Source organism: Pseudophryne corroboree, chromosome 2 (assembly GCF_028390025.1).
Source record: "Pseudophryne corroboree isolate aPseCor3 chromosome 2, aPseCor3.hap2, whole genome shotgun sequence".
Classification (NCBI taxonomy): domain Eukaryota; kingdom Metazoa; phylum Chordata; class Amphibia; order Anura; family Myobatrachidae; genus Pseudophryne; species Pseudophryne corroboree.
In genome coordinates, this window is record NC_086445.1 from 282893742 (window position 1) to 282917437 (window position 23696).

Sequence of the window (23696 nt, forward strand, 5' to 3'; positions counted from 1 at the left end):
TTTTATCAGGGTTTAACCAAGCCTCCCTGGCCAGGGAGTTTAATTCTTTAGACACAGGAAAAGTTGCTGAGGTCTTTGGCCTAACATTAAAGTACAACTCCTCATCTGGTTCTGCCTCCTGATCCGGTATGTAAAGAACCTCTCTTACAGCCAAAATGAGAGCCTCCACCCCAGGGGACAGAGAACTGTCCTCATCCATATCATCATCATCCACATCAGGCTGATCAGAATCAGACTGGAGCACCTGAGGCAGTGAGAGTTTATGTGAAACCACTAAAGGGGGCAAAGAAGCATTTCTAGTGTCTGCTGCTTTGGCCACACAATCAAGAGAGTGTTTTAACACCTGTCTCTCTTTTTTAGCTGCAGCTAATTCTGAATTTACATTCTGAATCATGCTTTTAAAACTATCCAGCCAGTCAGGTGCCTGTGAACTGTGTCCCTGTGGAGATAAGGAACATGGGGGGTAATTCTGAGTTGATCGCAGCAGCAAGTTTGTTAGCAATTGGGCAAAACCATGTGCACTGCAGGGGGGGCAGTTATAACATGTGCAGAGAGAGTTAGATTTGGGTGGGTTATTTTGTTTCTGTGCAGGGTAAATACTGGCTGCTTTATTTTCACACTGCAATTTAGATTTCAGTTTGAATACACCCCACCCAAATCTAACTCTCTCTGCACATGTTATATCTGCCTTCCCTGCAGTGCAGATGGTTTTGCCCAACTGCCATGAGCGACCACGCTGAAGACGGGGTTGAGTTACAAGCAGCACATATAACCATGTCAACAGACATCTTACACAATTGTAATACAGTGCAGCCCACTGACCAACACCTCCACACAGACCCTAGAGAGCCCCTAGGGTGACACTGAGGGGCATCAGCCCTCAGCCAGTTTGTCTGCAGCGGGCACCGCAGGTCTGGGCCCGTGACCACCGCATGACTTGCCGCTAAACTGTACCGGGGACCCGCTTACCGGGATCCCGGTGTAACACTCATCGCACCCTTAAACTTGGCATCTGTTAGAGGGTGGCGGCTAGCTGCTGGTGTGGGCACACATACTAACGATGTGTGATCAGTACCTCAGGAGCTCAGTGTCCTGTCAGCTGGGATAGCGAACCATTAACCCTCAGGAGGTTGGTTCGTCCCCCCTCTAAGTCCCACAAAGCATGTAGCCTGGTTGCCAACCAGGGCTAACTGAAAATAACAAACTAAAATAAAAATAAAGGAAACTCTCTGGAGCTCCAGAGAAATGCACCCGGCTCCTTGGGCACATTTTCTAAAACTGAGACTGGTAGGAGGGGCATAGAGGGGAGAAGCCAGCCCACACATACACACACTAAAGGTTTTTAAAGTGCCAGGCTCCAGTGGACCCAATCTATACCCTATGGTACTAAAGTACAGAAGCTCAGTATCCACTAGGACGTTAGAGAAATGACAGGTGCTGATTGGTTGTTACGTTATCACCGTGCAAGTCATCACTCTCTAAGGCTTGATAAATCTGCGTCTAAGTGGCTCTGCCAGGCAAAACGTGTGCAGGGGGCTCTACCTGGCATAATGTGGATAATGAGCTGTACCTGGCATAATGTGTATAAGGGGCTACCTGGTATAATGGGCTCTACCTGGCGTATTGTGTATAAGGAGCTACCTGGTATAATGTGTATAATGGTCTCTACCTGGCATAATGTATATAAGCGGTTCTACCTGGCATAATGTGTATAATGGGCTCTACCTGGTGTAATGTGTATAAGCGATTCTACCTGGCATAATGTGTAGAATGAGCTCTACCTGGCGTAATGTGTATAAGGGGCTACCTGGTATAATAGGCTCTACCTGGCGTAATGTGTATAAGTGGCTTTACCTGACATACAGTAATCTGTATAAGGGGTTACTTGACATACTGTGTATAATGAACTCTACCTGGCCTAATGTGTATAAGTTGTTAACTGGCATCATGTGTATAATGGGCTTTACCTGGGGTAATGTGTATAATGGGCTCTACCTGGCGCAATGTGTTTAAGAGGCTCTACCTGGCATAATGTGTACAAGAAGCCACTCACTCCCAGCTACTCCATAGAGTTCCGTACAGGTACAAGTGACCTGTCTAAGGTGGTCAGAAGTTAGGGGCGTCAAACTGATATAAGTTAGGGGCGTCAAACTGATATTTCATCTTGCCCCCCCAACCAAAAAACGTTCACACACACACGGGCAGATGTATTAAGCCTGGAGATGGCATAAGAAAGTAATAAACCAGTGATATGTGCACCTTGCACTTATCACTGGTTTACACACCAGCCAATCAGCTTCTAATTGCTAATTTACATATTGGAACTGATTGGCTGGTGCGTTTATCACCTTGCACATATCACTGGTTTATCACTTCCTTATACCTGCTCCAGGTTAATACATCTGCCCTACAGAGTGAAATGAAGGAAAGCTGCAGGTTCTGAGGACGAAACCATTATTGTTACAGAGTGTCACCTGACCTCCACTATGAGCAGTAAGAAAAAAGGGTGTTTGGTGAGAAAGATGCATACCCCCCAACTGTACCTTTTTGGCCAGTACAGTACCGTTTTTTTATGGTCTGTACCGGCCAAAAATGGCTTTGTACCGATTTTTTACTCACTCAATCTCCATAGAAAGTATACGAAATTACCCACAGCCACGCCCCTTTTCCTAATTTGTACCGGTTTTCGAGGGTACAATGTTGAAAATGTCGTATAAGATCTTTATTAACCAGTATAATGATCCACCGAAAGTTAACAGTATGCAAAGAGAAAAAGAATCGGATTGGATGGGTGCACTCCGTCCCTTTAAATTTTATTATTGTTTAAAATACAATTTATTTACTTTATTTTAATAAAAATTTTGGGGTATCGACATCCCACCCCTTTCTGATGACCTGTGGGGCTTCTTTGTTTATTAATAACTGTTTAGCCTAATTAAAGGCTAAGTAAAGCGAAGTATAAAAGAAAATTAAGTAAAAAAGAAAACGTGATGAACTATAGGCTAAGTAAAGCGAAGTATAAAAGAAAATTAAATAAAAAAGAAAAACGTGATGAAAAGTGTATAAAGTATTTAAAATTATTTTGTGTCCTGTTATTTCTTGTGGATAATTGGATATCACTTATATATCACATGCCCAAACATTTTTTTTTTTTTAAATGAAGTAAATAAATTGTATTTTAATTTTTAAACAATAATACAATTTCAAGGGACGGAGTGCACCCACCTAATCCGATTCTTTTTCTTTTGCATACTGTTAACTTTTAACTGTGAACTGTTTAATCGGAGGGTAGCATCCATGTAGGTGCCAAATCATTATGACATCATAGTCCTGAAAAATGGACCACCATTCCCTGAAGTAAAATTATAAGTATCTGGTGCGTATGAAAACCCACTTCTTCCTAATCCCCCGGGCTATGAGCTCCCTGCTCCGTCCTCCTGGTCCCCGGCTTCTCCCGTCCCCATCCCACGTTTGCACTCAGTCTGTCAGTCAGCCTGGACTCTGGAGATGATGTCAGACTCAGCAACAGTCACGTGTCCTATGACGTTCTGACTGAGGTGCCGGGTCACATGACTGCTGTGAGAGAGGTTGTGTCCTCCTGTCACTGGGACGTTACCGCTTTATGCAGAGCGCAGTCTGGGTCCTGCTGTCCGCTGCTGCACATGCTACAGGGACCGGTTTCCGGGCGGACTGTGTACACTGTGCAGCTGCTTTCTCCTTCCCCCGCAGCCCATGAGCCGGTCATACAGCAGCAGCTGGGATCTTGGAGGACACGGGAAGTGACAGAGTGAGGAGCAGCGGGGTTATATACAGTGATACACCCGGGGTAACAACTAGTTTTTCCCACTGCTCTGACCCTGTTGCTGGCAGCCCAGCAGTCTCCTGCCTTACTGAGGGGCAGATGTACTGAGGCAGCCTTGGAGAGAGTTTTACAACCAATCAGCTCCTCAATAATCATACAGGGGGAGATGTACTAAGCCTTGGAGAGAGATAAAGTAGAGAGAAATGAAGTATTGTCCAATCAGCTCCTGCCATGTTGCAGGCTGAAAAAAGGACAGGAGCTGATTGGTTGTAAAACTCTCTCCAAGGCTGCCTTTTTTCAGCCTGCAACATGGCAGGAGCTGATTGGACAATACTTCATTTCTCTCTACTTTATCTCTCTCCAAGGCTTACTACATCGGTTGGTTCTATATCGGAGGGGCTGAAGGGACCTTGTGACGTATTGAGGGGAGGAGCTACGTCACCAGGGGGAGGAGCTACGGGCGAACAGGGTACCCGAAAAGTACCCTCGCGGGCTCGCTTCGCTCGCCACGCTTCGGGCACGGTGGCTCGCTCCGCTCCGCTCACCACCTAATTACTAAAGGTAATAGTTGGTGGCGTGGATAGTAGAGGAACTATCCCACTGGCCTAGCTCCTCCCCCTTGCGTCGTAACTCCTCCCCCTTACGGAAAAGGTCCCTTAGCCCACTTGATTCTAGCATCTACCTTACTACATCTCCCCCTGTATGATTATTGCATAGTGACATTCCCTGCTACTAGCCCACCTCGCCTGGAGCCCATGAATATATGATACTTACTGTAATAGGAAAACACAATTTATTCCCTACAGTCTTTCTCCTGAAGGTGCCATTGATGCTGTTAGGCACCAGCATACACAGGCAGTGATTACAGCAGGTCTATCCCCTCTGACAGCAGACACAGCCAGCAGTACCTTGAAATGGTCACTTACCAAATGTAACAAAGAGAAAGCACTGAGAGGTCCCTGTCACACACACAGCATTCTACGTAGTATTCATTTTATGTTTTAATGCATTTATATTGATACAAATAAAATATAAGCTTCAGGATAGTGCATTTTGAACTGGAAATAAATAGTTCACTGGTTGTAAAAGATCTTGTCACCGCAGCCATCTAATATGTGTTTCTGTCTGTCTTTGTACCCAGTTCTTTGCCCCATGCAGTCCCTTCTTCATTTGCCTTCCGGGGCTCTCCCAGCCACCTCTCTACGGAGGGTCCGATGTCTGTTCAACCAATTACTGAACTACCGTGGTATTACCCCACACCCAGTTTTATTCAAGAGCCACACCACATCTACAGGTACTGTACGATACAAAGAAACCCAGCATGCTCTAACAATAGAAAACGTACACTTTTTAATACACAGCACTGTACTTTGATAAAGTCAAATTAGTCCTCAGGTGGCACTTAGAATCTCCTGCTGCCTGCTCTGATTGTTAAGGTTCACCCCACCTTCACTAAAATAATAATAACAACCAATAACAAATCAGAGCTTGTTAATTTTTACAGGAAAGTTAATTGTTTCATTCTTCTGTATCTTTCTATATCTAGCAGCAATAGATATTTTCTGCTAGATAAAGAAACAGAAGATTGAAACATGGGACTTTATTATTATTATTATTATTATTATTATCCTTTACTTATATGTAGCCACAGCGCCCAATTACAGAGTACATAAACAAATAATCAAAACAGGAAAAAAGCGACTAAAGGCCCATACACATTAGACGATGTCGCTCTGTGAGCGACATAGTCTAATGTTTCACCCTCCCGGGCCGGCTGGCCGGCGGCCGACTTTACACATGGAGCGATATGACCGTTCATATCGCTCAGTGACGTCACGCCTCCGCCAGCCCTTCATGAAGGTCGTGGACGACAGTCCACATCCTTCATGCATGCCCTACCGACAGCGACGATCGTTGCCGACCCGCGGGGCCGCGCATCAGTCGTCGCTGGCGGCATACACACTTGACGATAAAATGAGCGACGTTGCTCAAGGAGGGGGAAAATGAGCGACGTCGCTCATTTTATCATTAAGTGTGTATGGACCTTTACAGTGGAAGACAATATAGGACAAGTACAGGGTAAATAAACATAGCTACATCAGCAGATGACACTGAAATAAGTATCAGGGTGGCAGAAAACCACTCGGTTTGCTGCAGTTGAAGATAATTAAAGTACGAAAAGGATAAGCACATGAGGGAAGAGGGTCCTACTCGTGAGAGCTTACATTCTAAAGGGGAGGGGTAGACAGACAGGGGTGACACAGATGGGGTAGACAGAGAATGTGGAACAGAGGGTTAGGATGAGATTTGGCTGGGTTTGGTAAAGAAGTGGGTCTTGAGAGCCCGTTTGAAGTTTTGTAGAGAGGTGGAGAGTCTGAGGGGGAGAGGTAGAGAATTCCAGCACGTAAAAAATCTTGGAGGTAGGAGTGGGAGGAAGTAATCAGAAGACAGGAGAGGCAGCGTGTATTAGCAGAGCGAAGAGGACGGGTGGGAGTGTAAAGGGAGATCAGGTCAGAGATGTAAATGGGAGAGGAGTGGGTGATTGCTTTGTAAGTTAGTGTGAGAAGTTTGAATTGAATTCTGACAGGGAAGGGGAGCCAGTGAAGGGCTTGTAGGAGAGGGGAGGTGGATGTAGTGCATTTGGTGAGGAAGATGAGCCGGGCAGCAGCATTGAGGATAGATTGGAGTGGAGAGAGGCATTTGTCAGGGATGCCAGTCAGTAGAAATTAACTAAACCAGCGCCAAGCTTTGATTTGTTATTTGTTTTTATTACAATACTGTATTTTGTTTTGTTTTACTACCAAATAAGGTGCCCACACTTGTAACAATTTTTACATACAACACTCACTGCGCTGCGTGTGGCACAAGGATTTCTTGCAAAAATATGAGTTAATTCAAGTGATAGGTTTATTAATGTGGCCATGCAAACCTGTGTTACAACCCGTTAGAAAACACATCTATTGCTATTGCACAGAATGATTTGTTTTTCTAATGTCTAAACTATATAATCTTTAGTTATTTCTGTGCATATATAATTTAATGACCATACTGTAAGGTACATTTACTAAAACTAAAAAAAGGATAACTAGATCTGATTGAGTGCTATGGAAAAACCCCTACACTTTTTCCTTTTAGAAGTTTTAGTAAATCTACCCTCATCTCAGTTCAAAACTTTGCTGCATTTGTAAAAGCTAGACACATGGAAAGTTACATTTCTCTGGCTGGGTCCACAGGATTATCCACAGGATAACATTGGGATATTGTCGAGCGACAGCGAAAATGGCACCAACACGGTCACGAGCTTTCTGGCCTCCCAGGATGCATTGGGGCCTCCACTATATAGTCCCGCCCACTGACTCAGTCAGATCAGTTTTTCTCTATCGTCCTAAGTGGATGCTGGGGTTCCTGAAAGGACCATGGGGAATAGCGGCTCCGCAGGAGACAGGGCACAAAAAAGTAAAGCTTTACTAGGTCAGGTGGTGTGCACTGGCTCCTCCCCCTATGACCCTCCTCCAGACTCCAGTTAGATTTTGTGCCCGAACGAGAAGGGTGCAATCTAGGTGGCTCTCCTAAAGAGCTGCTTAGAGAAAGTTTAGTTTAGGTTTTTTTCTTTACAGTGAGTCCTGCTGGCAACAGGATCACTGCAACGTGGGACTTAGGGGGAAAGTAGTAAACTCACCTGCATGCAGAGTGGATTTGCTGCTTGGCTACTGGACACCATTAGCTCCAGAGGGATCGAACACAGGCCCAGCCGTGGAGTCCGGTCCCGGAGCCGCGCCGCCGACCCCCTTGCAGATGCTGAAGCGTGAAGAGGTCCGGAAACCGGCGGCTGAAGACTCCTCAGTCTTCATAAGGTAGCGCACAGCACTGCAGCTGTGCGCCATTTTCCTCTCAGCACACTTCACTGGGCAGTCACTGAGGGTGCAGAGCGCTGGGGGGGGGCGCTCTGAGAGGCAAATATAAACCTTATACAAGGCTAAAAATACCTCACATATAGCCCATAGGGGCTATATGGAGATATTTAACCCCTGCCTGACTGGAAAAATAGCGGGAGAAGAACCCGCCGAAAAAGGGGCGGGGCCTATCTCCTCAGCACACGGCGCCATTTTCTGTCACAGCTCCGCTGGTCAGAACGGCTCCCAGGTCTCTCCCCTGCACTGCACTACAGAAACAGGGTAAAACAGAGAGGGGGGGCACATTAATGGCTATATATATATATATTAAAGCAGCTATAAGGGAGCACTTAATATAAGGATATCCCTTGTATATATAGCGCTTTGTGGTGTGTGCTGGCAGACTCTCCCTCTGTCTCCCCAAAAGGGCTAGTGGGTCCTGTCTTCATTAGAGCATTCCCTGTGAGTTTGCGGTGTGTGTCGGTACGTGGTGTCGACATGTATGAGGACGATATTGGTGTGGAGGCGGAGCAATTGCCAAATATGCAGATGTCACCCCCCAGGGGGTCGACACCAGAATGGATGCCTTTATTTGTGGAATTACGTGATGGTTTATCTTCCCTTAAACAGTCAGTTGAGGACATGAGGCGGCCGGACAATCAATTAATGCCTGTCCAGGCGCCTCAAACACCGTCAGGGGCTGTAAAACGCCCTTTGCCTCAGTCGGTCGACACAGACCCAGACACGGGCACTGATTCCAGTGACGACGGTAGAAATTCAAACGTATTTTCCAGTAGGGCCACACGTTATATGATTTTGGCAATGAAGGAGACGTTACATTTAGCTGATACTACAGATACCGTAAAACAGGGTATTATGTATGGTGTGAAAAAACTACAAACAGTTTTTCCTGAATCAGAAGAATTAAATGACGTGTGTGATGAAGCGTGGGTTGCTCCTGATAAAAAGTTGATAATTTCAAAAAAGTTATTGGCATTATACCCTTTCCCGCCAGAGGTTAGGGCGCGCTGGGAAACACCCCCTAAGGTGGACAAGGCGCTCACACGCTTATCCAAACAAGTGGCGTTACCCTCTCCTGAGACGGCCGCACTTAAGGATCCATCAGATAGAAAGATGGAAGTTATTCAAAAGAATATATACACACATGCAGGTGTTATACTACGACCAGCTATAGCAACTGCCTGGATGTGCAGTGCTGGAGTAGTTTGGTCAGAATCCCTGATTGAAAATATTGATACCCTAGATAGGGACAATGTTTTACTGTCGTTAGAACAAATAAAGGATGCATTTATCTATATGCGTGATGCACAGAGGGATATTTGCACACTGGCATCTCGGGTGAGTGCTATGTCCATTTCAGCCAGAAGAGCCTTATGGACACGACAGTGGACAGGCGATGCGGATTCAAAACGTCACATGGAGGTTTTGCCGTATAAAGGGGAGGAGTTATTTGGAGTTGGTCTATCAGACTTGGTGGCCACGGCTACTGCCGGGAAATCCACTTTTTTACCTCAAGTCACTCCCCAACAGAGAAAGGCACCGACCTTTCAACCGCAGCCTTTTCGCTCCTACAAAAATAAGAGAGCAAAGGGCTTGTCGTACCTGCCACGAGGCAGAGGAAGAGGGAAGAGACACCAACAGGCAGCTCCTTCCCAGGAACAGAAGCCCTCCCCGGCTCCTGCAAAAACCTCAGCATGACGCTGGGGCCTCTCAAGCGGACTCGGGGACAGTGGGGGGCCGTCTCAAAAATTACAGCGCGCAGTGGGCTCACTCGCAGGTAGACCCCTGGATCCTGCAGATAATATCTCAGGGGTACAGGTTGGAATTAGAGACGGATCCTCCTCATCGTTTCCTGAAGTCTGCCTTACCAACCGTCTCTTCCGAAAGGGAGAGGGTGTTGGAAGCCATTCACAAGCTGTACGCTCAGCAGGTGATAGTCAAAGTACCCCTATTACAACAAGGAAAGGGGTATTATTCCACTCTATTTGTGGTACCGAAGCCGGATGGCTCGGTAAGGCCTATTCTAAATCTGAAGTCCTTGAACCTCTACATAAAAAAGTTCAAGTTCAAGATGGAGTCACTCAGAGCAGTGATAGCGAACCTGGAAGAAGGGGACTTTATGGTATCCTTGGACATCAAGGATGCGTATCTACACGTTCCGATTTACCCCGCACACCAGGGGTACCTCAGGTTCATTGTTCAAAACTGTCACTATCAGTTTCAGACGCTGCCGTTCGGATTGTCCACGGCGCCTCGGGTCTTTACCAAGGTAATGGCCGAGATGATGATTCTTCTTCGAAGAAAAGGCGTATTAGTTATCCCATACTTGGACGATCTCCTAATAAGGGCAAGGTCCAGAGAACAGCTGGAGACAGCTTTAGCACTATCTCAAGAGGTGCTAAGACAACACGGGTGGATTCTGAATATTCCAAAATCCCATTTAATCCCGACAACTCGTCTGCTGTTCCTAGGAATGATTCTGGACACGGTTCAGAAAAAGGTTTTCCTTCCAGAGGAAAAAGCCAAGGAGTTATCCGATCTGGTCAGGAACCTCCTAAAACCAGGAAAAGTGTCAGTACATCAATGCACAAGAGTCCTGGGAAAAATGGTGGCTTCTTACGAAGCAATTCCATTCGGCAGATTCCATGCAAGAATATTCCAAAGGGATCTGTTGGACAAATGGTCAGGGTCGCATCTGCAGATGCACCTGCGAATAACCCTGTCACCAAAGACAAGGGTGTCACTTCTGTGGTGGTTGCAGAAGGCTCACCTATTAGAAGGCCGCAGATTCGGCATTCAGGATTGGATCCTGGTGACCACGGACGCCAGCCTGAGAGGCTGGGGAGCAGTCACACAAGGAAGAAACTTCCAGGGAGTATGGACGAGTCTGGAAAAGTCTCTTCACATAAACATTCTGGAACTAAGAGCAATCTACAATGCTCTAAGCCAGGCGGAACTTCTCCTGCAAGGAAAGCCGGTGTTGATTCAGTCGGACAACATCACGGCGGTCGCCCATGTAAACAGGCAGGGCGGCACAAGAAGCAGGAGTGCAATGGCAGAAGCTGCCAAGATTCTTCGCTGGGCGGAGAATCACGTGATAGCACTGTCAGCAGTGTTCATCCCGGGCGTGGACAACTGGGAAGCAGACTTCCTCAGCAGACACGATCTTCATCCGGGAGAGTGGGGTCTACATCCAGAAGTCTTCAACATGTTAATAGACCGTTGGGAAAGACCAATTGTAGACATGATGGCGTCTCGCCTCAACAAGAAACTGGACAAATATTGCGCCAGGTCAAGAGATCCACAGGCAATAGCTGTGGACGCACTGGTAACTCCTTGGGTGTACCAGTCAGTGTATGTGTTTCCTCCTCTGCCGCTCATACCAAAGGTATTGAAGATCATACGGCAAAGAAGAGTAAGAACAATACTAGTGGTTCCGGATTGGCCGAGAAGGACTTGGTATCCGGAACTTCAAGAGATGCTCACGGACGAACCGTGGCCTCTACCTCTGAGAAGGGACCTGCTACAGCAGGGTCCCTGTCTTTTTCAAGACTTACCGCGGCTGCGTTTGACGGCATGGCGGTTGAACGCCAGATCCTAAAAGGGAAAGGCATTCCAGAAGAAGTCATTCCTACCTTGATTAAGGCACGGAAGGAAGTCACCGTGAAACATTATCACCGCATTTGGCGAAAATATGTAGCGTGGTGCGAGGATCGGAGGGTTCCGACGGAGGAATTCCAACTGGGTCGTTTCCTACATTTCCTGCAATCAGGATTATCTATGGGTCTCAAATTGGGATCCATTAAGGTTCAAATTTCGGCCCTGTCAATATTCTTCCAAAAAGAATTGGCCTCTGTCCCTGAGGTCCAGACTTTTGTCAAGGGAGTACTGCATATACAGCCTCCTGTGGTGCCTCCGGTGGCACCGTGGGATCTAAATGTAGTTTTAGATTTCCTCAAATCCCATTGGTTTGAACCATTGAAAAAGGTGGATTTGAAATATCTCACATTGAAAGTGACTATGTTACTAGCCCTGGCCTCTGCCAGGAGAGTATCTGAATTGGCGGCTTTATCTTATAAAAGTCCTTATCTAATCTTCCATTCGGATAGGGCAGAACTGCGGACTCGTCCGCATTTTCTCCCTAAAGTGGTATCAGCATTTCATCTGAACCAACCTATTGTGGTGCCTGCGGCCACTAGCGACTTGGAGGACTCCAAGTTGTTGGACGTTGTCAGAGCCTTAAAAATATACATTGCAAGGACGGCTGGAGTCAGAAAATCTGACTCGCTGTTTATATTGTATGCACCCAACAAGTTGGGCGCACCTGCTTCTAAGCAGTCGATTGCTCGTTGGATTTGTAACACAATTCAACTTGCACATTCTGTGGCAGGCCTGCCACAGCCTAAAACTGTAAAAGCCCACTCCACAAGGAAGGTGGGCTCATCTTGGGCGGCTGCCCGAGGGGTCTCGGCATTACAACTCTGCCGAGCAGCTACGTGGTCGGGGGAGAACACGTTTGTAAAATTTTACAAATTTGATACCCTGGCAAAGGAGGACCTGGAGTTCTCTCATTCGGTGCTGCAGAGTCATCCGCACTCTCCCGCCCGTTTGGGAGCTTTGGTATAATCCCCATGGTCCTTTCAGGAACCCCAGCATCCACTTAGGACGATAGAGAAAATAAGAATTTACTTACCGATAATTCTATTTCTCGGAGTCCGTAGTGGATGCTGGGCGCCCATCCCAAGTGCGGATTATCTGCAATACTTGTACATAGTTATTGTTAACTAATTCGGGTTATTGTTAAGGAGCCATCTTTAAGAGGCCCTTTCTGTTGTCATACTGTTAACTGGGTTTAGATCACAAGTTGTACGGTGTGATTGGTGTGGCTGGTATGAGTCTTACCCGGGATTCAAAATGCCTCCCTTATTGTGTATGCTCGTCCGGGCACAGTACCTAACTGGAGTCTGGAGGAGGGTCATAGGGGGAGGAGCCAGTGCACACCACCTGACCTAGTAAAGCTTTACTTTTTTGTGCCCTGTCTCCTGCGGAGCCGCTATTCCCCATGGTCCTTTCAGGAACCCCAGCATCCACTACGGACTCCGAGAAATAGAATTATCGGTAAGTAAATTCTTATTTTTGCTTGGTGCGGCAGGAAGCCGCATGGTCACAGGGCTGCTGTGAAAGCAGCCTTAAGTTTTCATTAATTTATTTTTATAGACTTACTGTTTTGGTTTTTGAGCGACTTCTCTTAGCAGCGTCTTAAACGCATATTAGAAAGGGTCGCTCCAACAACTCCCCACCGGGTCGCAACAACGCTTACCTCCGCGGTACAGTGCTGTCTCGACGGGCGTCTGTGTCGGATGTTCTAGCAGGTCCAGCAGACGTTACCAGGCTGTGGCCGGAGCATGGGGAGACGGTGAGTCTATGGACTTCCTCTTACTAGAGGGGTCAGGACACAGCTACACTGATTTGGTGGAGACTACAAACAGTGTGTTGATGCGCCGAACATCCCGGTGTGACAGCGCTACGCTCTGGGGATCATAGGCGCCAGGACTAGGTGAGGCCGCGATCCTGGGAGTTTAAGTCAACAGGGGGTTTCAGACGCTCTCCTGGCCGTCCCTCCTTCGAGTTCATGGCCAGTTCCCGCGTGTCTCTCGTTTCATGAACTGAATGACCTCACTTCCGGCTCAGACGCTACCACAAGGGTACTCGGTCGCAGCTTAGACGCTGCGGTTGTGTACACTGGATATAAACCCGCCCAGACTGAGTCGCAGGCCTATAGCGTCTGCATGCACGTGGAGTCGCTCAGCGTCCGTGTCCGTTGGTGAGCGTCCGTGTCCGATATCAGTTACCAAGAGCGGCAGTGTACACCATTAGCGTCTGAATCCACTCAGCGTCTTACGAGCGTCTTTGCTTGGATATGGAAGTGTGGTGAGTCTCCCTGTATCCCGCTCTCTGGAGGCAGGGTATACAGTACTAAAAATTCCTTTCTACTCTTTAGTATGCATTGTTAATTTCTCTATCGTCCTAGTGGATGCTGGGGTTCCTGAAAGGACCATGGGGAATAGCGGCTCCGCAGGAGACAGGGCACAAAAAGTAAAGCTTTTTCCGATCAGGTGGTGTGCACTGGCTCCTCCCCCTATGACCCTCCTCCAGACTCCAGTTAGATTTTTGTGCCCGGCCGAGAAGGGTGCAATCTAGGTGGCTCTCCTAAAGAGCTGCTTAGAGAAAGTTTAGCTAGGTTTTTTATTTTACAGTGATTCCTGCTGGCAACAGGATCACTGCAGCGAGGGACTGAGGGGAGAAGGAGTCAACTCACCTGCGTGCAGGATGGATTGGTTTCTTGGCTACTGGACATCAAGCTCCAGAGGGACGATCACAGGTACAGCCTGGATGGTCACCGGAGCCACGCCGCCGGCCCCCTTGCAGATGCTGAAATCAGAAGAGGTCCAGAATCGGCGGCTGAAGACTCCTGCAGTCTTCTAAAGGTAGCGCACAGCACTGCAGCTGTGCGCCATTTTCCTCTCAGCACACTTCACACGGCAGTCACTGAGGGTGCAGGGCGCTGGGAGGGGGGCGCCCTGGGAGGCAAATGAGTACCTATAAAGGCTAAAAATACCTCACATATAGCCCTAGAGGCTATATGGAGATATTTAACCCCTGCCTAATTTTTCTAAATAGCGGGAGACGAGCCCGCCGGAAAAGGGGCGGGGCCTATCTCCTCAGCACACGGCGCCATTTCCTCTCACAGCTCCGCTGGTCAGGACGGCTCCCAAGTCTCTCCCCTGCACTGCACTACAGAAACAGGGTAAAACAGAGAGGGGGGGGCACATTTATGGCGATATTTTGATATAACAAAGCAGCTATAAGGGAGCACTTATTATAAGGCTATCCCTGATATATATATAGCGCTTTTGGTGTGTGCTGGCAAACTCTCCCTCTGTCTCCCCAAAGGGCTAGTGGGTCCTGTCTTCGTTAGGAGCATTCCCTGTGTGTCTGCTGTGTGTCGGTACGTGTGTGTCGACATGTATGAGGACGATATTGGTGTGGAGGCGGAGCAATTGCCAAATATGAGGATGTCACCCCCTAGGGAGTCGACACCAGAATGGATGCCTTTATTTATGGAACTACGGGATAGTGTCAACACGCTAAAGCAGTCGTTTGACGACATGAGACGGCCGGACAATCAATTAGTGCCTGTCCAGGCGACTCAAACACCGTCAGGGGCTGTGAAACGCCCTTTGCCTCAGTCGGTCGACACAGACCCAGACACAGGCGATGACTCCAGTGGTGACGGTGACGAATCAACCGTATTTTCCAGTAGGGCCACACGTTATATGATTTTGGCAATGAAGGAGGCGTTACATTTAGCTGATACTACAGGTACCACTAAACAGGGTATTATGTGGGGTATGAAAAAACTACCTATAGTTTTTCCTGAATCAGAAGAACTAAATGACGTGTGTAATGAAGCGTGGGTTGCCCCTGATAAAAAGCTGATAATTTCAAAGAAATTATTGGCATTATACCCTTTCCCGCCAGAGGTTAGGGAGCGCTGGGAAACACCTCCTAGGGTGGACAAGGCGCTAACACGCTTATCTAAACAAGTGGCGTTACCCTCTCCTGAGACGGCCGCACTTAAAGATCCATCAGATAGGAGGATGGAAAATATCCAAAAAAGTATATACACACATGCAGGTGTTATACTACGACCAGCTGTAGCGACTGCCTGGATGGGCAGTGCGGGGGTAGTTTGGTCAGAATCCCTGATTGAAAATATTGATACCCTGGACAGGGACAATATTTTACTGTCGTTAGAACAAATAAAGGATGCATTTCTTTATATGCGTGATGCACAGAGGGATATATGCACACTGGCATCACGGGTAAGTGCTATGTCCATTTCGGCCAGAAGAGCTTTATGGACGCGACAGTGGACAGGCGATGCGGATTCAAAACGGCATATGGAAGTTTTGCCGTATAAAGGGGAGGAGTTATTTGGAGTCGGTCTATCAGATTTGGTGGCCACGGCTACAGCCGGGAAATCCACCTTTCTACCTCAAGTCACTCCCCAACAGAAAAAGGCACCGACTTTTCAACCGCAGCCCTTTCGTTCCTTTAAAAATAAGAGAGCAAAGGGCTATTCATATCTGCCACGAGGCAAAGGTCGAGGGAAGAGACAGCAACACGCAGCTCCTTCCCAGGATCAGAAGCCCTCCCCGGCTTCTACAAAAGCCTCAGCATGACGCTGGGGCTTCTCAAGCGGACTCGGGGACCGTGGGGGGTCGTCTCAAAAATTACAGCGCGCAGTGGGCTCACTCGCAAGTAGATCCCTGGATCCTGCAGATAATATCTCAGGGATACAGGTTGGAATTAGAGACAGATCCACCTCGCCGTTTCCTGAAGTCTGCTTTACCAACGTCCCCCTCCGAAAGGGAGACGGTGTTGGAAGCCATTCACAAGCTGTACTCTCAGCAGGTGATAGTCAAGGTACCTCTTCTGCAACAAGGGAAGGGGTATTATTCCACTCTTTTTGTGGTACCGAAGCCGGATGGCTCGGTAAGGCCTATTCTAAATCTGAAGTCCTTGAACCTGTACATAAAGAAGTTCAAGTTCAAAATGGAGTCACTCAGAGCAGTGATAGCGAACCTGGAAGAGGGGGACTTTATGGTATCCTTGGACATCAAGGATGCGTATCTCCACGTTCCAATTTACCCCTCACACCAGGGGTACCTCAGGTTCGTTGTGCAAAACTGTCACTATCAGTTTCAGACGCTGCCGTTCGGATTGTCCACGGCACCTCGGATCTTTTCAAAGGTAATGGCCGAGATGATGATTCTTCTTCGAAGAAAAGGCGTATTAATTATCCCATACTTGGACGATCTCCTAATAAGGGCGAGGTCCAGAGAACAGCTAGAGATGGGATTAGCACTGTCTCAGGAAGTGCTAAAACAGCACGGGTGGATTCTGAATATTCCAAAATCCCAGTTAATGCCGACAACTCGTCTGCTGTTCCTAGGGATGATTCTGGACACGGTTCAGAAAAAGGTTTTTCTCCCGGAGGAAAAAGCCAAGGAGTTATCCGAGCTTGTCAGGAACCTCCTAAAACCAGGAAAGGTGTCTGTACATCAATGCACAAGAGTCCTGGGAAAAATGGTGGCTTCTTACGAAGCAATTCCATTCGGCAGATTCCACGCAAGAATTTTCCAAAGGGATCTGTTGAACAAATGGTCAGGGTCGCATCTTCAGATGCACCTGCGGATAACCCTGTCTCCAAGGACAAGGGTGTCTCTTCTGTGGTGGTTGCAGAGTGCTCATCTATTGGAGGGCCGCAGATTCGGCATACAGGATTGGATCCTGGTGACCACGGACGCCAGCCTGAGAGGCTGGGGAGCAGTCACACAAGGAAGAAACTTCCAGGGAGTATGGACGAGCCTGGAAACGTCTCTTCACATAAACATTCTGGAACTAAGAGCAATATACAATGCTCTAAGCCAGGCAGAACCTCTGCTTCAGGGAAAACCGGTGTTGATCCAGTCGGACAACATCACGGCAGTCGCCCATGTGAACAGACAGGGCGGCACAAGAAGCAGGAGTGCAATGGCAGAAGCTGCAAGGATTCTTCGCTGGGCAGAGAATCATGTGATAGCACTGTCAGCAGTGTTCATCCCGGGAGTGGACAACTGGGAAGCAGACTTCCTCAGCAGACACGATCTTCACCCGGGAGAGTGGGGACTTCATCCAGAAGTCTTCCACATGCTGGTAACCCGTTGGGAAAGACCAATGGTGGACATGATGGCGTCTCGCCTCAACAAAAAACTGGACAGGTATTGCGCCAGGTCAAGAGATCCGCAGGCAATAGCTGTGGACGCGCTGGTAACGCCTTGGGTGTACCAGTCGGTGTATGTGTTTCCTCCTCTGCCTCTCATACCAAAAGTATTGAGAATTATACGGCAAAGAGGCGTAAGAACGATACTAGTGGTTCCGGATTGGCCAAGAAGGACTTGGTACCCGGAACTTCAAGAGATGATCACGGAAGATCCGTGGCCTCTACCTCTAAGGAGGGACTTGCTTCAGCAGGGTCCCTGTCTGTTTCAAGACTTACCGCGGCTGCGTTTGACGGCATGGCGGTTGAACGCCGGATCCTAAAGGAAAAAGGCATGCCGGAAGAAGTCATTCCTACTTTGATTAAAGCAAGGAAGGAAGTAACCGTGCAACATTATCACCGAATTTGGCGAAAATATGTTGCGTGGTGCGAAGATCGGAGTGCTCCGACGGAGGAATTTCAACTGGGTCGATTCCTACATTTCCTGCAATCAGGATTGTCAATGGGTCTCAAATTGGGATCTATTAAGGTTCAAATTTCGGCCCTGTCGATTTTCTTTCAAAAAGAATTGGCTTCAGTCCCTGAAGTCCAGACTTTTGTTAAGGGAGTGCTGTATATACAGCCTCCTGTGGTGCCTCCAGTGGCACCGTGGGATCTCAATGTGGTTTTGGATTTCCTCAAATCTCATTGGTTTGAACCACTAAAAAAGGTGGATTTGAAATATCTCACATGGAAAGTGACCATGCTTCTAGCCCTGGCTTCTGCCAGGAGAGTGTCAGAATTGGCAGCTTTATCTTACAAAAGCCCATATCTGATTTTCCATTCGGACAGGGCAGAACTGCGGACTCGTCCGCATTTTCTCCCTAAGGTGGTGTCAGCATTTCATCTGAACCAGCCTATTGTAGTGCCTGCGGCTACAAGTGACTTGGAGGACTCCAAGTTACTGGACGTTGTCAGAGCATTAAAAATATATATTGCAAGGACAGCTGGAGTCAGAAAATCTGACTCGTTGTTTATATTGTATGCACCCAACAAGATGGGTGCTCCGGCGTCTAAGCAGACGATTGCTCGTTGGATCTGTAGCACAATCCAACTTGCACATTCTGTGGCAGGCCTGCCACAGCCTAAATCTGTAAAGGCCCACTCCACAAGGAAGGTGGGCTCATCTTGGGCGGCTGTCCGAGGGGTCTCGGCATTACAACTTTGCCGAGCAGCTACGTGGTCAGGGGAGAACACGTTTGTAAAATTTTACAAATTTGATACTCTGGCTAAGGAGGACCTGGAGTTCTCTCATTCGGTGCTGCAGAGTCATCCGCACTCTCCCGCCCGTTTGGGAGCTTTGGTATAATCCCCATGGTCCTTTCAGGAACCCCAGCATCCACTAGGACGATAGAGAAAATAAGATTTTACTTACCGATAAATCTATTTCTCGGAGTCCGTAGTGGATGCTGGGCGCCCATCCCAAGTGCGGATTATCTGCATAAATTGTACATAGTTATTGTTAACTAATTCGGGTTATTGTTGAAGGAAGCCATCTTTCAGAGGCTCCGCTGTTATCATACTGTTAACTGGGTTTAGATCACAAGTTGTACGGTGTGATTGGTGTGGCTGGTATGAGTCTTACCCGGGATTCAAAATCCTCCCTTATTGTGTACGCTCGTCCGGGCACAGTACCTAACTGGAGTCTGGAGGAGGGTCATAGGGGGAGGAGCCAGTGCACACCACCTGATCGGAAAAAGCTTTACTTTTTGTGCCCTGTCTCCTGCGGAGCCGCTATTCCCCATGGTCCTTTCAGGAACCCCAGCATCCACTACGGACTCCGAGAAATAGATTTATCGGTAAGTAAAATCTTATTTTTTAGTACTTATTGCATATGAGACCTGTATATTACTGTGTTTTCTGCATGTTATGTTGAAAAAAGAACCAGTTAAACAGAAGTACAATTTTCCTACTTATGTTTAAGTTATTATGGAGGTTGTATTCTCATATGACAATGTCTAATGCTTTAACATGTGACTGACTGCTAGTATGCGTGCTGACTTTTCTGTGTAATGTCAGTCCTGTTCTGACCCTCAAATCAGGTGCACTGTGGTCAGATTGATTTCACCTCTATATACTGATTATAGGGTGTTTTTCAGTCACAAAATTGTGTAGTCAATATCAGATAAAATGTCTGTGAGCGGCAAAAGTGATGAGGAGAATTTGTCAAGCACTCCCATAGCCCTAACATGCTTATCTTGTAAGTCAGGGGTAATTGATATGAATCAATTGGTCACTTATGAGGGTTTGTGTGCAAACTGTTTCGCTTTTCAGCAAAGTAAAAAACAGGAGTTAGTTCAACCTCCAGTAGAGCCACCATGGAATATGTTCGCAAAGACTCTGTCTTCAATAGCGGACAGGTTGGCTGCGGTAGCACCACCTCAAGGGTTAGGTTACACTATGAACCCATACATGCAGCTCCCTTCCTATGGTTTGGTTCCAGTAGCTTCTACAAGCAACCAAGGGGCAGGTAAGACTAAGACAGATACGTCTGTATGGCAGACTACACAAGAGGATACATTGGATGATGATGCGGAAACAATAGAGTCAACTCCGTATGATGATCAGTCGCAGAGCTTTAGTTCAGAAGATGTAGCTGAACTCATTAATGCAGTGAAGGCTGTGCTTTCTCTGGAAGAACCAGCCAAGACAGCGTTAAAAGCAAAAGCACCTGTATTCAAACGAACAAAGTCAGTGAAGGCTGAATTTCCAGCGTCAGATGAGTTGACGGAAATGATGGATGAGTCTTGGGCAGCGCCCAGTAAAAAGTATAAGATTCCTAAGAGATGGGATTCTTATTATCCATTTCCTGCTGGAGATTGTTCGAAGAGAGAAGTTCCTCCAAAAGTAGATGCACATGTTCTGCGACTCGTGCATAAATCTGCTTTACCACTGTCATCTACCTCTTTGAATGATGTCACAGACAGAAGGGTAGAGAGCCTATTGAAAAATATTTTTTCTCTTGTAGGTGCAGTGGTAAGATCTGCTATGGCTTCGGCCTGGGTAGCAAAGGCAATGGGCGAATGGATAGAGGAACTAGAGAATGACATCCCCTCTCCTACTAGGGAGCAAGAGGATCGTCTTTGCCGTTTAAGACAATCTGCCCAGTATGTAGAAGAAGCAGCTATTGATGTTGGCACTGTTGCTTCTAAAGCTTCAGCCCTGGCAGTAGTCGCTCGCAGAGCAGTTTGGCTACGGACCTGGAAGGCAGATGCGGAGTCCAAGAAAGAATTGGAAGCATTGCCTTTCGTGGGTAATATATTATTTGGAAAACCTTTATCGGATATCCTAGAGTCAGAGGCTGAATCGAAAAAGGTCAGATTTCTGGCTACCTATAACCCTAAATCCAAGGGTTTAAAATTTCGCTCATTTCGCTGGCAAAGCAAAGCAAAAGCTATGGAACCGGGAGACTATATGGTATCTCTGGATGTACGGGATGCTTATCTGCATGTGCCTATAGCACTATCACATCAGTGTTACCTCAGGTTTGCCATCCTCAAGGAACACTTCCAGTTCCAAGCTTTGCCCTTCGGGCTAGCTACAGCACCCAGGGTGTTTACCAAGATCATGGTGGTTATGGCAGCTTGTCTGCGCAAGCAAGGGATAAGAATATTCCCATACCTAGACGACCTATTAATCTTAGCACAGTCGCAAGATTTACTGTTGAGCCATCTCCAACAGACGATAGTTTGTTTACAGAGACACGGGTGGCTCATAAATTGGGAGAAGTCGTCCCTGAATCCGTCACAGCGGATGGTTCATTTGGGAGCCATATTGGATTCAGACCTACAGAGAGTTCTCTTACCAGAGAGAAAAATAGTCAAGGTGCAGGTCATGGCTCAGGAAGCGTTGCAAGCCCAGACAATGTCAGTCCATGCAGCAATGCGACTGTTGGGTCTGATGGTATCAACGTTCGACATGGTGGAATATGCGCAATTCCACTCCAGACCGTTGCAGCATCTCATTTTGACCAAATGGAACGGAAATCATCAAACAATAAAGAAGCAGATGATAAAGATTCCTGTGAATGTAAAAAGGTCTCTAGCATGGTGGCTACAGACAGACCATTTAAACAAGGGGAGACCCTTTTGGATAGAAGAGTGGCAAGTCCTGACAACAGATGCCAGCCTGCAAGGCTGGGGGGCGGTACTCGGAAGCCTATGGTTCCAGGGAAAATGGACCGCAAGGGAAAGTCGCCTGCCGATAAATCTGTTAGAAATAAGAGCCATCTACTTGGCTCTGGTTCAGGCAAAGAACAATCTACAAGGAAGACCAGTCCAGATCCGCTCAGACAATGCGACGGCAGTAGCCTACCTCAATCATCAAGAAGGAACTCACAGCAAGAGTCTGATGGAGGAAGTAACTCCCATTCTAAAATGGGCAGAACTCCATCTCCCGGCATTATCAGCAGTATTTGTCCCGGGTGTACTAAATTGGGAAGCGGATTTTCTCAGTCGGCACACCATTCAGGAAACCGAATGGGCACTACACCCAGAAGTGTTTCAGACACTGGTGAACAGATGGGGTCTACCGGAGATAGACCTTATGGCGTCTCGTCTAAACAACAAAGTTCCGAGGTACGGATCAAGAACAAGGGACCCAGGAGCGGTCCTGGTAGACGCACTGTCAGTGGAATGGAGGTTTCAGCTGGCATATCTGTTCCCTCCAATATCTCTGTTACCCAGAGTAGTGATAAAGATAAAACAGGCAAAAGGAGCAATTATTCTAATAGCCCCAGCTTGGCCAAGAAGGCATTGGTACACAGATCTGTTGAGAATGTCCGTGGAAGCACCGATACTGATCCCTCAACGTCCAGATCTATTAATGCAGGGTCCTTGTTGTCACAATCATCTGGATCGCCTGTCTTTGACGGCGTGGCTGTTTAAACCTCTATCTTAGAGGCTAAAGGATTTTCAAAGCAAGTAATCCAAACCATGCTTAGAGCAAGAAAGCCTTCTTCGGCCCGTGTGTATCATAGAATATGGCAAGCCTATATTCATTGGTGTTCTGGAAAAAATTACAATCCGAGATCCTTTAAAGTAGCTAGAATTTTGGATTTCCTTCAGGCAGGATTGGATAAAGGGTTGAAGGTTGCTTCCTTGAGGGTGCAAGTCTCAGCATTGACTGTATGGTTTCAGCAGAAGATTGCTGACCTACAGGATGTACGTACGTTTTTTTCCAAGGAGTAGTACATATTCAACCTCCATTTGTTCCTCCTGCAGCTCCCTGGGATTTGAATTTAGTTCTTAAATTTCTCCAGGGTCCTTTGTTTGAACCACTTGAGAGAGCGGATCTTAAGTGGTTAACGGTTAAAGTTCTTTTTTTACTGGCAATGGCGTCAGCCAGAAGAGTGTCAGATTTGGAAGCATTATCATGTAAGTCTCCTTTCCTAAGTTTTTTCCAGACAGAGCAGTTCTCAGAACGAGATCTAGCTATCTTCCAAAGGTGGTATAAAAATTTCACCTGAATGAAGAGATTATAGTCCCCGCTTTTCAGGTATCGGGACTATCTGCGGGAGAAGCGTCGCTGGACGTGGTCCGGGCTTTAAAAATCTACATAGATCGTACTAGTGCCATCAGGAAAACAGATTCCCTCTTCATCCTCCTTGGATTCCATAGAAGAGGATGGCCTGCTAGTAAACAGACGCTGGCGAGATGGCTCCGAATGGTAATATCTGAAGCTTATTCTCATGCAGATCTCCCTATTCCGGCTAATGTCTCTGCACACTCTACACGTAAGGTAGGTCCTTCTTTGGCAGCACAACAGGGTGCTTCAGCAGAACAGATATGTAGGGCAGCCACATGGTCTTCCATAAACACATTCATCAGACATTATGCCTTGGATATTTTTGCCTCTCATGACGCAGACTTCGGGCGAAAGGTCCTCCTGTGCAATCAGGAGTGTCCCCACCACTAATATGGCTTTGGGAATCCCAATGTTATCCTGTGGTTAATCCTGTGGACCCAGCCAGAGAAATGAACGTTATGGTAAGAACTTACCGTTGATAACGTGATTTCTCTTATGTCCACAGGTATCCACAGGGATCCCACCCTGACGCATCTGATTTGAGGATCTAGACAATCACTAAACCTCTTCCTTCTTGTATGGAAGAGTG

At 47.2% G+C, this 23696-nt stretch overlaps 1 protein-coding gene across 2 annotated transcripts in view; it reads left to right on the forward strand.

The window, feature by feature from the left end:
• The first annotated feature begins 3550 nt into the window (after positions 1–3550).
• Positions 3551–23696, forward strand: part of VWA8 (von Willebrand factor A domain containing 8) — an 875413-nt gene continuing 855267 nt past the window's right edge. The window contains exons 1-2 of one of the 2 annotated variants that reach the window (XM_063952874.1): positions 3551–3826; positions 4944–5096. In XM_063952874.1, coding sequence (XP_063808944.1) covers positions 4955–5096 — 142 coding nt within the window. In that variant the 5' untranslated portion in view covers positions 3551–3826; positions 4944–4954. The remainder of the gene's footprint in view (positions 3827–4943; positions 5097–23696) is intronic. The other variant, XM_063952875.1, reaches the window with a different exon arrangement.